General features: G+C 38.8%; 1 protein-coding gene across 1 annotated transcript in view; it reads right to left on the bottom strand.

Annotated features, from left to right (window-relative positions):
• Positions 1–16525, bottom strand: part of Tex11 (testis expressed 11) — a 225849-nt gene that overhangs the window by 196474 nt on the left and 12850 nt on the right. The window contains exon 4 of the mRNA XM_042694880.1: positions 5973–6094. Coding sequence (XP_042550814.1) covers positions 5973–6094 — 122 coding nt within the window. The remainder of the gene's footprint in view (positions 1–5972; positions 6095–16525) is intronic.

The following is a 16525-nucleotide window of genomic DNA, read 5'->3' as shown; positions in this document are numbered from 1 at the left end:
TGATGAAAAAGATGACATGGATCAAGATGCATTGTACTCACACACTGACATGTTGAATTGAAACCCCTTTGTACAACTACTTAAAGATAGTAAAAAAAGAAAACATAGTAAAATAAAATAATATAATCTTGTTATATTTTTAAAAACATAAAATCCTAAAAACCAAAAATTTACCACTTACACTAATTCCTACCAAGTTTTCTATACACAAGAAAATAAGGAAGTCATTAAATATTTAGGAACATTCACCATCAAAAGAGTTTAAATCTAACTAGACATAGTAGTCCCTCAAAAAGCTACAAGCTGAATTTCCAAATAGAATCTTACCAAACATACAAAAGTATGAGGAGTTTTTATAGTGAGTCTAATGAACTGCACTTGAATTTATCATAGCAAAACAACTGCCTGAGCACACACGCATTCCAAGTACATCTTCAGAGGACAGTCATTTATTCTACATCCTCTTCCTCTTCCTCCTCCTCTTTGTCTTCTTTCTGATCATCTTTGGGAGGGAACATAATTTTTCACCTCCTGTCACAGTGAGCTTGGTCACTTTTTGCCATATCTTCAAACTTTCATTTTTCTTTTGCAGATATGGTCTCCTATCACTCCCAACATGTCTTGCCAATTAGCAAAAGTGACTAAAGAGTCAGAATTTCCTCTTGTGTTCTTCACAGTAAGTCTACACTCAAAAGGCATGTGAACACACTTTGTCCCACAGTTCATTGGTGTCTCCTTTTATCCATAATGGTGGAGTGACCTGATGCAAGATTTTCTTCAGTCCCACAGAGCAATTGGATCAAAGAGACCCTACCTTCCCAGAACTCCTACATGCACTGGTTTCCCCAAGGCCTCTGATGGGCTAAGCAAGGACTCTAACTCTGAGCTATATATAGCCCCAACTCTATTTTTAAATTGTTTTAGTTCTTATTCTTGTTTCACAACTGGGGTTCTTGATAACGAATAGAATGTCTTAGACCACTTACACAGCATTTGTAGTATCTTCCAAAATGCTAAATAAAGAATGCAAATTCAAATAATAGGATTTCTTCTTTTATTATATTTTCTTCTGGGGACTGGGGGGGACAGAGTTTTCAAATGCTTCTTTAAAATTTATCATTTTATTAGACTGAACCTTGTCAACTAAATACAAAACTAAAGCTAACTCATAGTATCTCATGAAAAATAATGACATTACAAAATGTGTAATTGGCAACAGGTTGGGTGTTTCCTTGCTTGTTAGTATTTGTGGGTGCTGGGGCTTGAATTCAGGGCCCTGTTGCTGTCCCTTAAATTTTTCATTCAAGGTTGGCACACTACTACTCAAACCATACCATCACTTCCATCTTAATTAATTGGAGATAGGAGTCTCATAGACTTTCCTGCCTTGGCTAGCTTTGAACTGTAGTAATCAGATCTCAGCCTCCAGAGTAGCTAGGATTACAGGCATAAGCCACTGACACCTGATATGTTCATTTTTGGCAACAAACTCTGAAGGCAATAATTGGTCCTAAATGGAACTAATATCTAAAACCAATATAACACAGCCTTGGCTTAAATCTCCCTAGGTGCTATGATAAATATGATAGAAATTATATACTTTATAATATATTGGTAATAATGACTAAAAAGAATAACCAAAAAAGTTATTTACAACAATGATATGATTTTGTTTCCTTACTGGGGATCAAACTAAGGGCTTTGTGCATGCTAAGCAGTAACTACTTCTCTAATCTTGCTTTGTCCTAGTTCTTTTTTCCAGTGGTATCTTTTGCACCTATATTTCTATGTTTTTTCTGAGGTGCTTCAATTTCAACCGATGATTTCATTAACATTACTGTCATTTCACTTACAGTTATACTGGAGGAAATTCTCATACCAATCTCAATCCTTCTGACATAGTATTCTCGTGCCATAGCTGATCTGACAATGACTTTCACATGAAGTATTATTTGATTTGGTGTCACTAAAACATGTGAAATTAACAACTGATTCCAAACTTGCCAAAGGAAAAATGGTTTGCAGTATTTAAAAGGAAAAATGAACATTTAGACTAAAACAATTTAAAGAAGGTACCTTTTGGGGTGTTTTGGAAAACAGTATTGGCAATATTTAAAAACAGTCCAAAATGCTCATTTTGTGATTTGATAATTGCTCTTCTGAGACTATCCTAATAGCCCAAAATTTATAGGAACATAATCTTTGCACTTAATAGTATTCCTTGTATATTTGTAACTAGTGAAAAATGAGGACTACAAATGAACACTAATAAATGCATATATGAATTATGATAAATCCTTTTCAAGGAATATAATTCAGACATTTTAAATAATCAACATTAGCCAGGCACCATTGGCTCATGTATGTAATCATGCCTAATCATCTCTACACTGAGATAAAAGGATCACAGTTCAAAGCTAGCTCAGGTAAAAAGGTCAATGAGATTCCTTCTCCAAAACAACCAACAAAATTAAGGCTGAAGGCATGGCTCAAGTGGTAGAGTACCAGCCAAGCAAGCAAGCCAAAAAAGCCAAGATCTTGAGTTCAAACCTCAGTACTAGAAAAACAAAACAAAGGTGGGTAGGGGGAGGTGAGAATTTAGAAATGGGTGACACTGATCAAGATGCACTATATTCATAAACTGCTTAGTTAAATGTCAACTCCTTTATGCAACTACTTAAAGATAATAAAAATAAAATAAAATATAGTGTCATAGCCAGGTGGGTATCAAGGGTCTCTAATCATAGCATGCAAGAAGCTGAGGCAGGAGTAAATCCTGAGTTCCAGGAAAGCTTGGGCTACATAGAAAGAACCCATCTCGCCGGGCGCTGGTGGCTCACGCCTGTAATCCTAGCTACTCAGGAGGCTGAGATCTGAGGATCGAGGTTCAAAGCCACCCCGAGCAGGAGAGACCGTGAGACTCCTATCTCCAATAAACCACCAGAAAACCGGAAGTGGCGCTGTAGCTCAAGTGGTAGAGTGCTCGCCTTGAGCTGAAGAGCTGAGGGACAGCGCCCAGGTCCAGAGTTCAAGCCCCACAACCAACAAAAAAAAAAAAAGAAAAAGAAAGAACCCATCTCAAAACACATACATACACACACACACACACACACACACACCACATATATATGAGAGGAGATGGGAGGGAAAGGCAGGAAAAGAGAAGAGAAGGAAGGAGAGGAGACACCCATGTAAATCCCATTCAGGGGGCTGAAATCAGTAGGACAAAGGTTCCAAACCAGTCCAGGTAGAATATTCTGAGACTACATCTCTAATTAATAAGCAAAAAGCTAGGGTAAAGGTATGGCTCAAGTGGTAGACTACTATCTATTCACAAGAAGGCCAAGTAAAAGGGGAGGTCCTTAGTTCAAACCTGAGTATTGACCAAAAAAACAGTGAAAGGAACAGAAATGAATCCGAAATAAACTCTCACATTTATGGAAAACTGATGTTTAGTAAGGATTGGCAGACAAAGCTAAATGTCTAGACTACCTTCAAATCACAACCCTCTAATTTCCACCTCTGAAATAAATGATATTACAAATGTGACCCACAATGCCTGGCCAAGATACAATTTTTATAAGAAAATATAATGGGAAATCTTCAAAGCCTTGGGCTAGGAAAATCTTCCTAGTTATAACACCTAAGAGCATAAGCAATGAAAAATAAATTATACTAAATCAAAACTTGGATTCACTAGTGATTCACACTAGTAATCCCAACTACATGGAAGGAAAAGAGCAAGAGGACTGTGATTCAAGATCAACCTGGACAAAAAGTTAACAAGGACTCATCTCAAGACAGAAGTGGTGGGGTACAGCTGCAATCCAGACATGCTATATGCCGTAGGTAGGAGAACTGTACTCTGTAGCTGACCCTGAACAAAACAAAAACCTTACCTAGTAAATAATAATCAGAAAAGATCTGTGGGCACAACTCAAGTGGTAGAACACCTGTCTAGCATTGAAAGGCCCAGAGTTCAAATCCCAGTAGTAGCCCAGGTACCAGTGATTGACTCATGGCAGTAATCCTAGCTATTCAGAAGGTTAAGATAGGAAGATCAAGGTTCAAAGCCAGGAAAGGCAAGAAAGACCATGAGATTCTCATCACCAATTAACCAGCAAGAAGCAGGAAGTGGAGTTGTGGCTCAAGTGGTAGAACAATAACCTTGTGCCAAAAAGCTAAGTGATTGGCCTTGAGATCAAGCCTTTATAATGCGCGCACACACACACACACACACACACACACACACACACACACAGAGTACTGAAAAAGAAAATAAAACCTAAATTTTTTATAGCATGCCCAAAATACCAGGGTTCAATCTCTAGCACTGAACTAAAAGAAAACTAAGCTGGGTGTCCCATGGCTCATAATTGTCATGTTAGCTACTCAAGGACCTGAAGTTGGTAGTGATCAATGTTCCAGGCCAGTCCAGGCAAAATTGTTCATGAGATAACCCCCCCACCACACACATACATACACACCTCTTCAACAGAAAAGACAGAGTGATGACATATGCCTGTCATCCCAGCTATGAGAGGAAGCATAGAGATAGGAAGGATCATGTTCAGGCTAGCCTAGGAAAAAAATGAGGTCTTATCTCAAAAATGGTCAGAGAAGACAGGCATGGTTGCTCATGCCTGTAATCCTACAACTCTAGAGGATGAATTTGGCAGTTCAAGGCCAGCTATACCAAAAAGTCTGCAAGGTCCCTTCTCAACCAAAAGCTAGTTGTAATTATGTATGCCTGTCATCTCAGCTATGCAGGAGGATGAGATCAGATCAGTTTTAAAGCACCTCAGGCAAAAAAGTTCCTGAGACTCAGTTTGGACTTAAACTTCATACCAGCTATGAAAAGCATAAACAGTAAGATCTCTGCCCAAGCATGCACCTAGAAAAAACAAGGCCCTATCTCAAAAATAACCAGTACAAAAAATGGAGTGGGGGCTGGGAAGGTGGCTCAGTGGTAGAGCGCTTGCCTTGCATGCCTGAGGCCCTGGGTTCGATTCCTCAGCACCACATAAACAAAAAGAAAAAAGCCGGAAGTGGCGTTGTGGCTCAAGTGGTACAGCGCTAGCTTTGAGCTGAAGAGCTGAGGGACAGTGCCCAGGCCCAGAGTTCAGGCCCCACGACCAGACCCCAAAAAAAAAAAAATGGAGTGGAAGTGTGGTTCAGTCTAGCCTGCTTAGTAAGCATGACTATCTGAGTTAAAACCCTAGTACCACCAAAAAAAGAAAGAAATATCAATTGGAACATATTGTAAACATGAAAAGTGTGGAAATGTAACAATGGAATCTTCTCTTCTGTATAGTTAATAATAAGTTAATCAAAATAGAAAAATAAGCCTTTCCTGGTTCAGAGAATATGAGAACATACTTCTGATGTGTCTCATAAGTAACTTAAGTCTTGATCAAGTATGTAAAGACTTTGCTACTTGTAATAAAAAGAAAAATAGCACAGTTTAAAATTTAGCAGGTAGGGCTGGAAAGGTGGCTCAGTGGTTGAGCGCTTGCCTTGCATTCCTGAGGCCCTGGGTTCAATTCCTTAGCACCACATAAGCAAAAAGAAAAAAGCCGGAAGTGGCGCTGTGGCTCAAGTGGTAGACGGCTAGCCTTGAGCTGAAGAGCTGAGGGACAGCGCCCAGGCCCAGAGTTCAGGCCCCACGACTGGACCCAAACAAAAAAAAAAAAAAACTTAGCAGGTGATCGTAACAGACAATTCCACAATAAAGAAATAGAAATGGTTAAATAAGAGGCTAAATAATAAATATTAAACTTGAGCACATATTTTTACTCAGTCTTTAAAACTGTTTTCCCCTAAATATCTCATTTTAGATACAGATTTCTTTTTACCCATAGTTCAACATGAATAGCATTTTTACTTATACTTCACTTAAAATAAGCATCATCAAAACTTATTACAGTTTAATCCCCAGCACCAAAAACACTTAAGATTAATTCTATACCAACCTGAAAATCCTGCAAATCAGCCATAGATGCTCTGTTGATATTTGGTACATCCATGAACATTCTCTCAATTGCTTCATGTATTCTAGGTACATCAGTGCATAAGACAATGTTTTCAACAATTTCTGAAATAACAATAGGTGATAAATGAGCTGTCAACTATCACCATTTGCTAAAAGTAGCAAACTGTTTTGAAACTTGTCCCAAATGCACATAGCATGAATGATCTTGACGGGATCCTTAAATGGTAAAAACTGAAACTAAAGAATCTTTTATCTAAAGGTAGAGTGCAATTTCAAATAAAATTTGTATTCCCTGTGTCAATTGTTTATAACTTACTCATCATGACTCATTCTCAGAAAGTAAAATGTATTGACTACACAAATAATGATATTATAGGTAATCTTAACACTACAAATATAAACAATACAAAATAGAAATTAGCAATATCTTCAAATCAAGAAAATGTAGACATTTGGGAAGGGGCTAGAAATGTGCTGTATAAACCTGAAATACTTAATATTTATGTGTTAGACTTTCATTTTAACTGGCTCTGAGATCTTAACTTTGTGAGAAAAAAATGACCTATCCAATTACAGATAACGTTAACCATTTATTGAATCTGTACAAATTATGTCACCATTTTCTAAACAGGATAAGCCCCAGATATTCCCTGTAGCTGAATTTTACTGGGCCATGGAGTTCCCTACAATCCTACAATCCAGGCTTGCTGCTAAACCACAATTGATGGTTTGATACTTTTCATATTATCAAAGTTGAGGTTTTTCCCAAACTCATATAACAGAAGTTTCCATAAGCTACATGTCTCTATTTTCTTTCAACATTTCTAAGCATCCAAACTAGTAGGAACAATACCGTAAAAACACCTTCCAAAAGATCTTTTAATGACTAAAACAGGAGTGTGTGAGAGAGAGTAGGAATCAAATGAAGGCCTCACAAAAGCTAGGCAAGTAGCATTGAGCTAAACCTTCAGATTCAACAAATAAGATTTTTAACTTGCTACAATAAACAAATTAGCTATTTTTATAGAACTGAAATCTTCCGTATACCCTGAATAAGCCAAAATATTAAAATATTACCACAAATACATAACTTCAGGTGATAAAACATATATGAAAAGAAAAAATCTGTATCTTCCTTCCTCCTTAATGGAAAGACTTAAATAAAATATCAGACTAGGCATGAAGCTCAATATTAGACTGATTGAAAGACTGCATAAGCTCTGAGTTTGATTCCCAGAACTGCAAACCATGTTGACCCAGATAAATCAAACTCAAAAGACCTAATATCACACATTTTCATTCATGTGCAGAATCTAGAGCTAAAATGATGATGATTGTGATGATGATGATGATGATGATGATGATGATGATGATGATGATGATGATGATGATGATGATGACCATAATGCTGACCATGATAGGACAGAACTATAAAGGAGGAAATATTTGACAGAGGAAGAGAGAAGTTTTCTGGAGGTGAAAATTATTCAAGTGTGTGTGTATGTGTTTGTGTGTATGAGGAAAAGATAATGAAACCTACAAAATAGTGCTTGGAATGAAGAAAAGAAAGAAAAAATTAAGAGTACATGTTAGAGGAGGTGAATTTAATCAAGAGGTGAATTTGATTCAAGTACATTGTATACATCTAGGAAATGCCTAGGAAATTAATTTATACTAGTTAATTAAGTTTACATTGGTCTGAGTATATATTAGTTCATGATCAAAATATTGGTAAGGAATCACTGTAATCATTTAAGGTAAAGTGCAGTTAGAATCAGAGAGGGTGTGTGTGTGTGTGTGTGTGTGTGTGTGTGTGTGTGTGTGTGTGTGTGTGTGTGTGTGTGTGTGTGTGTGTGTGTGTGTGTGTGTGTGTGTGTGTGTGTGTGTGTGTGTGTGTGTGTACTACATGCCAATACTGGGACTTGAATTCAGTGCCTCAATCTCTTGCTTGGTTTGTTTGCTCATGGCCAGCACAGCTCCATTTCTGTCTTTTTTCTAGTTACTTAGAGATATGACTCACAGAATTTCCTGACTAGCTAAATTTGAACCAGGATCCTCATATCTCAGCCCCATGAGAAGCTAGGATTGCAGGCACAAGCCACCAGTGTTCAGCAGGTTTTTAATGTTATTTTTAAAAATACAAACTTTGCCACTAGTGGCTCATGCCTGTAATCCTAACTACTCAGGAAGGTGAGATCTGAGGATAGCAGTTCAAAGCCAACCCTGCAGAAAAGTCCGTGAAACTCTTATCTCCAATAAACCACCAGAAAACCAGAAGTGGCGCTGTGGCTCAAGTGGTAGTGTGCTAGCCTTGAGCTGACCTGAGGGACAGTGCCCAGGACCAGAGTTCAAGCCCCACGACCAACAAAAAAAAGTTTTTTAATATATTTTCTTCAAAACATTTCAGTACAGCATATCTTAGGGGCACTGGCATCCTAGAGTCAACACTAAGCTATTTACCTCCAGCCCTGCAATATTTTTTCAAATAAGACAAAATCTCAATACAATTTATTTCTGTGCTGGAGATTGAACATAAATCATTCCATGTGTCCCTCAAGTGTTTTATCACTGAGCTAAAACTCTTTAACAGCTCCATATGAATTCTTGAGTTCCTTGTTTAAAACATGCTAAGATATTATTTGCAAAGCAATTATGATTTCTGCTTATAGGATATATACAATTGTGAAAATATTTATTTTGATTTGTGAATGTCTTCCCCAGTGGTTAATTTTTTCCAGTCCTGGAGCTTGAACTCCAAGCCTGAGCACTGTCCCTGAGCTTTTGCTCAAGGCTAGCACTCCATACTGAAGTAAAGAGGCCAGGTCTGGCCGGTCCCATATTGGCCACATGGTGGATAGTAGGGTCTGGCATCTTGTCTTCATGCTGGGGGAAGGAACCCCTCTCCCATCACCTGCCTCCAAGGTAATGGGCGTGCCCAGACCCCTAGAGGCAGGGGCAGGCATTTGGCTGATAGGTTACTGAATCTGTCAGTGTAGTGCCTGAGTCTGGGAATTTCCTGAGGATCTGCCCCCTGTGTCGACCTATTTAGGCCTGGACCACCGGACCAGCCTAGCCGCAGGACTCCATGCCACGTTTGTCTCTGTGATTGTGTTCTGTCTCCTGGCTCGTCTCCAGCCATCATGGCATCCCAATTCAGCTCTCCATTGGGGCTGAATTGGCTTGCTGGCATTGTTTCTGTTATTTCTTTGCTCTTTAACATGATTCCTAGCTGTGTTATGTGTATTTGCGTGCTGCAGGCCTTTGTAACAACTGGCAGCCTGCAGCCTGTTAACTGTATATTAAAGACTCCAATATTATATATTTTTAAATGTGGCTTCTGAGATGATTTACCTTACAACACTACCACTTGAGCCACAGTGCCACTTCCGGCCTTTTCTGTTTATGTGGTATTGAGGAATTGAACCTAGGGCTTCATGCATGCTAGACAAGCACTTACCGCTAAGACACACTCCCAGCTCGATGGTTAATGTTTTTATGTAACTCACTTTTGTCAAAGGAATTCTGGTCCTTTCAAAGCATATTTTCAATGTCATTCAGTGGAGCAAGTGAACTGGCACAGTCAGGGCAATGAAAGCACTGCAATCCTTTAGGATAAAATGCAGTAAGGAAAGCTAGTAGATAGCAGAGATCACAGAACTGAAGAAGAGCTGCACTATGAACAGATGAAAGAGAGATTTGTTTCTGAGAGGAGTTGCAATATGTGGCAACATGCCACATGAAGATTATGTCAAGCAAAATTATACAGTGGGTACAAAAATTAGCAAATTGTCTTATGGGCTTTTAAAATATGATTTATAACATGACTTCGGTCTGTTGAATTTAAATGAGATTCATCCTAGTTAAAAGTAGAGGGTCATGCTGTTGAGACAGCCGTGTTAATCAGTATTAATTAATTCTGATTAGGTAGATAGCATTCTCAGTACAGTATAATAGAAATAAATTTTTCCCCTCTTCTAGAGGAAGAAGCTTCTTTTACAACATGGAAAAATCAACAGCCCTGCCAAGTCTCTCTCTCTGACCTCCATCAGCTCGTCAGTCATTCAAAAGCCAAAGCAGTCCAAAGACCTGCCAGGGTCAATTCAAGATTCTACTTCAAGTCAGAATGATTACATGCAATTTCTTCAGTGAGAAAAGAACAAAAAGACAATAAAATTAACATTTGCATAGGACTTTACATTCTTAAACATTTTCAAATGCATTTTCATTTGCTCTTTAACCTGGCCTTAAAAGCATGCATACACAAGATCTTGGGTTCAATCCCTAGCATTTACAACTTGAGAGGTGGTGGGAGGAGGGGGGATAGTGGGGGAAAAAGAGGGAGGGGGTCACGAAGTTTGACAAGAATTGTACGTATTTCCTGCTTTTTTTTTCTTTTTGCTTATGTGGTGCTGGGGAATCGAACCCAGGGCCTCATGCATGCAAGGCAAGCTCTCTACCACTGAGCCACCTTCCCAGCCCTGTATGTATTTCCTTATGTAACTGTAACCCTTCTGTACATCACTTTTACAATTAAAAAAAGAAAAAATAAAGGAATAGAAACAAAAGAGAAAAGTAGAAACTGACACACAAAATAAAGTAAGAGCTGGAGCTGTAACTTAGTGGTAGGGCACTAGCCAAGCGTGGACAAAGGCCGTAGGTTCTATCCCTGGCACCATGAAGATAAAATATAAAAAAAATTTAAATGAAGAGTCATCTTAGAGAAGATACAAAGTAGGGAACTAGGTCTTGAACTCAGAATTTCTGATTTGAAGCCTTTCCTTTTCCCTATACTCATCATACTGAAAAGGGCATAGAAAATGTGTGATTCTGCAGAAACTAAAAAGAAACAGAAAGACAGGACCATTCCAAATGCTCCACTATAGTTCAGATTGCAAACTAAGATCAAGGATTCTAACTGCAGAGGCTGATTTGAATGAAAACGGCCAAATTATCCAGTGTCAAAAGGGAAAACAGGTTTAGAAATAAATTGAAATCACACTGTAAATCAGAGTTTATATCCATGGTCAGGACGACAATAGGTTTTTGTTTTGTTTTGTTTGTTTGTTTTTTGTCAGTCTTGGGACTTAAACTCAGGGCCTGAGCACTGTCCCTAAGCTTTTTTGGTCGAGGCTAGAGCTCTACCACTTTGAGCCACAGCACCACTTCCAATTTTTGAGTGGTTCATTGGAGATTAGAGTCTCCTGGACTTTCCTACCTGGACTGGCTCCAAACCTCAGTCTTCAGATCTCAGCCTCCTGATTAGCTAGGATTAAAGGCATGAGCCACCTGCACCCAACAATAGGATTTTTCCCCCTATACTATTTTCCAGGAATCCCAACAGACAGACTGGGTTTGGTACAAGTCATCATTATTATCATCAAATTACCAAATCATCATCAGAAAATTTCCAAACCAAGCACCATGGCTCACACCTGTAATCTCAGCTACTCAGGAGGCTGAGATCTGAGGATAACAGTTCAAAGCCAGCCCGGGCAGGAAAGTTCATGAGACTCTTATCTCTAATGAACCACCAGAAAACTGGAAGTGGTGCTGTGACTCAAGGGTTAGAGCACTCACCTTGAGCTGAAGAGCTCAGGGACAGCACCCAGGCCCAGAGTTTAAGCCCATAACCAACAAAAAAAATCATGCAAGTAATGTATAAAGTATAAAGGAAAGATTACATAACTGCCTAGTTTGAGGATGGGTTTAGGAATGACCAGATAGGTGTCACTGAGATGCTATTTGATCTTGAAGAATAAATTATAGATATCCAGATATGAGGGGCAAGAACATGCCAGAGGGAGAAGCACAGAAGTGTGTAAAAACACAGTGGGGGGGCTGGGAAGGTGGCTCAGTGGTAGAGCGCTTGCCTTGCATGCCTGAGGCCCTGGGTTCGATTCCTCAGCATCACATAAGCAAAAAGAAAAAAGCCGGAAGTGGCGTTGTGGCTCAAATGGTAGAGCGCTAGCCTTGAGCTGAAGAGCTGAGGGACAGTGCCCAGGCCCAGAGTTCAGGCCCCATGACCGGACCCAAAAAAAAAAAAAAATCACAGTGGGTTCAAAGAACCATAAGTAGTTATGTATGGATGGAGAAAAAGATAAAAATGGTTACAAGAAACAGCAGCAGAAAGGTACGTAGGGATCACAGCTGAAACACATTGTATAGCACAGTGAGAAAATTGAATTCTGTTGGCCACTCATACCCTTTATTTCATAAACTGTATTGCTTCTACTTAACAGTGTGCATATGAGGTAGCCCCAATATCTCAATGAGATTTATGCTATAAGAACGTTCATGACACTGAAAATGATGTGATTCCCTTTCTTAGCATATTTTCTTTGTTATTTTTGCCAGTCCTGGGGCTTGAACTTAGGGGACTGTCCTCCAGCTTCATTTGCTCAAGGCTAACACTGTACCACTTGAGGCACAGCGCCACTTCCGGTTTTTTCTGTGTATGTGGTACTGAGGAATCAAACACAGGGCTTCATGCATGCTAGGCAAGCACTTTACCACTAAGCCGCATTCCAAACGGCTCCTCCTGGCACATTTTCTTGGCACTAATTCTGCCATTCATAACCTGATGAGCCCATTGTTGCACTTAAGGGAATGAGAAAAAAATAGCTCAGGAAGGTTTCCAAAAGAAGTCTTTGGAGATTGATTAACAGTCAATTATCTTGAGTAAATTTTTCTACCACCTATTTTACTCAACAACTCTGCAAATATGGTAGTGACAATGAGCACTTGAAATGGGGCTAGTCCAAATTGACATGTGTGGTAGTACAGTTAAGACTCAATTGTGAAACACTTGCCTAGATGCATAATAGCCCTGAATTCAATCTCTAGTACTACAGAAAAAAATGAAATGCATTGTAGTTGTAAAATACTAAACCAAATTTCAAGGACTTAGTATGAAAAAAATGGAAAACAGCATCAGTAATTCTGTATACAATTTACATATTGAAACAATATTTTAGCTATGTTGAGCTAAAGAATTAAACTAAAACTGTTATTAAGTTCACCTATTGCTTTTTACTTTTTTAATGTGGTTACTAGAACTTTTAAATTAAAAAAAAAAAGATGAAGGTAGAGCTCCTGCCTAGCCTGAAAACTCAAAAGGTCCTGAGTTCAACCCTGAGTGCTGAAAAAAAAAAAGAAAATTTAAAATTACATTTGTACCTCCTTACATTTTTATTGGACAAGGCTGATGTTGAGTACATAGTCTATTTTCCAGAGCTTTTATTATTTTTTTTGAGACAAGATCTTACTAGGTAGTGAAGCTAGCCTCCAGTGCCCGGCTTTGTACAAATTTATAGAGTACATACTGAATTATTTCATTTATAAACTAATCTTCAGTGATAAAATCAGAACAATGGCCAAGCACCAATGGCTCACGCCTGTGATCCTAGCTACTCAGGAGGCTGAGATCTGAAGATCTCAGTTCAAAGCCAGCCCAGGCAGGAAAGTCTTTGATACTTTTATCTCCAATAAACCACTCACAAAACCCGAAGTGGTAGTGTGGCTCAAGTGGTAGATTGGCCTTGAGCTGAAGAGCTGAGGGACAGCGCCCAAGCCCAGAGTTCAAGCCCCATGCCCAACCAAAAAAAAAAATCAGAACAATGTTTGCCTGGGTAGTGAGTAGGGGGTAGTTTAGTTGCAAGGAGCATGACAGACCTAGGAAGAAAAGAATGTTCTATTGCTTATTCGGAATGCTGTTTAGACAGTTTACATATGCCAAAATGTTATCAAATTATGCATTGTAAACATTTGGATTTTATTGTACATAAATGATACTTTGAAAAATCAGAATTATCAGAAAGAGAGAGAGGAGAAGGGGGAAGAAGGTGGAGAAAGGGTAGAAGAAAGTAGAGAAAGAAAAAGTATTTAGAGACCAAATCCTTGAAGGTAAGCCCACAGGTCAGAAACAGGAGCAGAGTGGAGTCAGACTTCATTCAACATCTAGAAAGTTAAACAGGAAAGTTGGTAACAAAGTGCATACATGGAGAGTCTCAAGAGCTCTTCAAGAGAAGAACTAAGAATTCTAAACCTAAGGTCAAACCCAGTAAGCAGCAAGGTTCAAAGACTTTCAAGTCAAGAGCAAATCAGATAGGTTGAACAAGTATAACCAAAGCATGCCACTTGATGTTAATTTGATAAGGTTCTTAGTAGCATAACATTCTGTCCTTCACCCTGTCCTGTTCAACAATTTTATCAATGATTTGGATGAAGAAGCTGAGAGGAAAAAAAAAAGAAGCTGAGAGGAAAAGATAACAGATGACACAAACAAAAATTAAATTTTCCATTTTATCAATGAGATTAATATAAGCAAAAGCCTAATTCTGCTTTTAAATCTTCAAAACTAACTGCACCGTAACAGGCAAAATTATCTTTAAAAAATCTTTAAAAATCTTTAAAAATGACCAAGAGCCTGGATATGAAGATGCACACTTGTAAGCCAGGATGCTCAAGCAGAAAATTGAGAGTTCAAAGCCAGCTACATGAGACTCTATCTCAAACAAAAACAACAACAACAAGAGAAGTAGGTATGGTGGCTCATACTTGTAATCCTTGCTAATTGAAAGGCAGAAATTAGAGGATCATAGTCCAAGACTGACCCAGGCACAAAGAATAAAACTATCTGAAAAGAATGAAGGCAAAAAAAGGTCTGAGAGAGCTTGCCTAACAAACATTAGGCCCAAAGTTTAAACTTCAGTGCTACCAAAAATGAAAAAAGGATAAAAATAAGTGTTGAAGATGTGTGTGATGCTTTCATGGGCTAGCATATAAAAGGCCCTGGCCTTGACCCCCAGCCTCACAAAAGAAAAAAAATAACAGAACTGTTCAGAGGGCAACACTCAATATGATGAGACTAGATATTATGTAATATGAGGAATGACTAAATAAATAGATACTTCACCTGAAGATGAACTTGCCAGGGAACATAATAATTCTCTTCAAATAGCTGAATAACTGGCATGCAGAAAAGGGAACATTTGTTTAACGTCAACTACTATAGTCTAGGCCAATTTATATTATTTCTTGGCCTTGAAAATAGTTGCGATTGGCAGTGCAAAAAGACTGATTGGTTAGTTTTCCCTAAGAAGGAAATGAACTGGAGCAATTTTTTCCCATCTTGTGGACTCTTTTGTTTTGAGTTGTTTTGTTATTTGATTGTTATTTTGTAGTACTGGGGGGGGGTGGAAAGAAGGACCTCATACATTCTAGGCAAGTGCTATAGCAGTGACACATATCCATAGTTCTTGTGGTACATTTTTTTTTTGCTGGGCCTGGAGCTTGAACTCAGGGACTGGGCACTGTCCTTCTGCCTCTCTGTGCTCAAGGCTAGCGCTCTACCACTTGAGCCACAGCACCACTTCCAGCTTTTTCTGTTTATGTGATACGGAGGAATCGAACCCAGGGCTTCATGCATGCTAGGCAAGCACTCTACCGCTAAGCCACATTCCCAGCCCCTTGTGGTACATTTTTACAAAACTTGACTAAAAAGATTATGTATACAGGGAAAAACTCAAATGGCCAATAAACCAATGAAAATACACCCAACTTTACTAGTTACCAAAGAAATCTGAATCACATCAACATCTATGTAAGATGATAACATTAAGGAAAATTAAAATGGCTGAAGAGTTCATCAGAATTTTCTTCACTATCATTGAAAGTTTTCTCTAAATCTGACATTATTCTGGAGCTAGGTATATATTTCAGTGGTAGAACATGTGCGTAGCAATCCATAGATTCAATCCTCAGAATTAAAAAGCAAAACAAAGCTGAGCACCAGTGGCTCATGCCTGTAATCCTAGATATTCAGGAGGCTGAGATCTGAGGATCACGGTTCAAAGCCAGACCGGGCAGAAAAGGCCATGAAACTCCGATCTCAAATAAACCACCAGAAAACCAGAAATGGCGCTGTGGCTCAAGTGGTAGAGTGCTCTCCTTGAGCCGAACAGCTGAGGGACAGCACCCAGGCCCAGAGTTTAAGCCCTATGACCGACAAGAAAAGCAAAACAAAACAAAGAAAATTAGTGCAAAAAATGTTCATTGACCATAACACTAAGGATGGAGGTACAGCTCACGCAAGAGAGCACTCCTTAACAAGAACAAAGCCCGGATTTCAAAACCCCAGTACCACCATTTTAAAAAGAAAAAAAAATCAACAATCTTCATATTTGGAATTTTTTTCTTTAGGAATACTAGAGAAGAGGATGGGGGGTAAGGGAGAAAGAAAATGTGAATAATTTTAAAGTATATATGAGGGCTGGGAACATGGCTTAGTGATAGTGTTTGCCTAATATTCATGAATCCCTGGATTCGATTCCTCAGTACCACATAAACAAAAAAAAGTGGTAAAATGCTATCCTTGAGCAAAAGAAGCTCAGGGACCAGTGCCCAAGCCCTGAGTTGAAGCCCCAGGTCTGGCAAAAAAAAAAAAAATTATATATGAAAGCAGTGAAAGCTGGGCTCTGGTGGGTCACACCAATAATCCTATAAGTACATCACCTGAGACATAAGAATCCCAAT

Source organism: Dipodomys spectabilis, unplaced genomic scaffold (genome assembly GCF_019054845.1).
Source record: "Dipodomys spectabilis isolate Male_0828 unplaced genomic scaffold, ASM1905484v1 ptg000176l, whole genome shotgun sequence".
Taxonomy (NCBI): Eukaryota; Metazoa; Chordata; class Mammalia; order Rodentia; family Heteromyidae; genus Dipodomys; species Dipodomys spectabilis.
The sequence above is the reverse complement of the archived record's forward strand: the minus strand, read 5'-3'. Positions and strand labels throughout refer to the sequence as shown.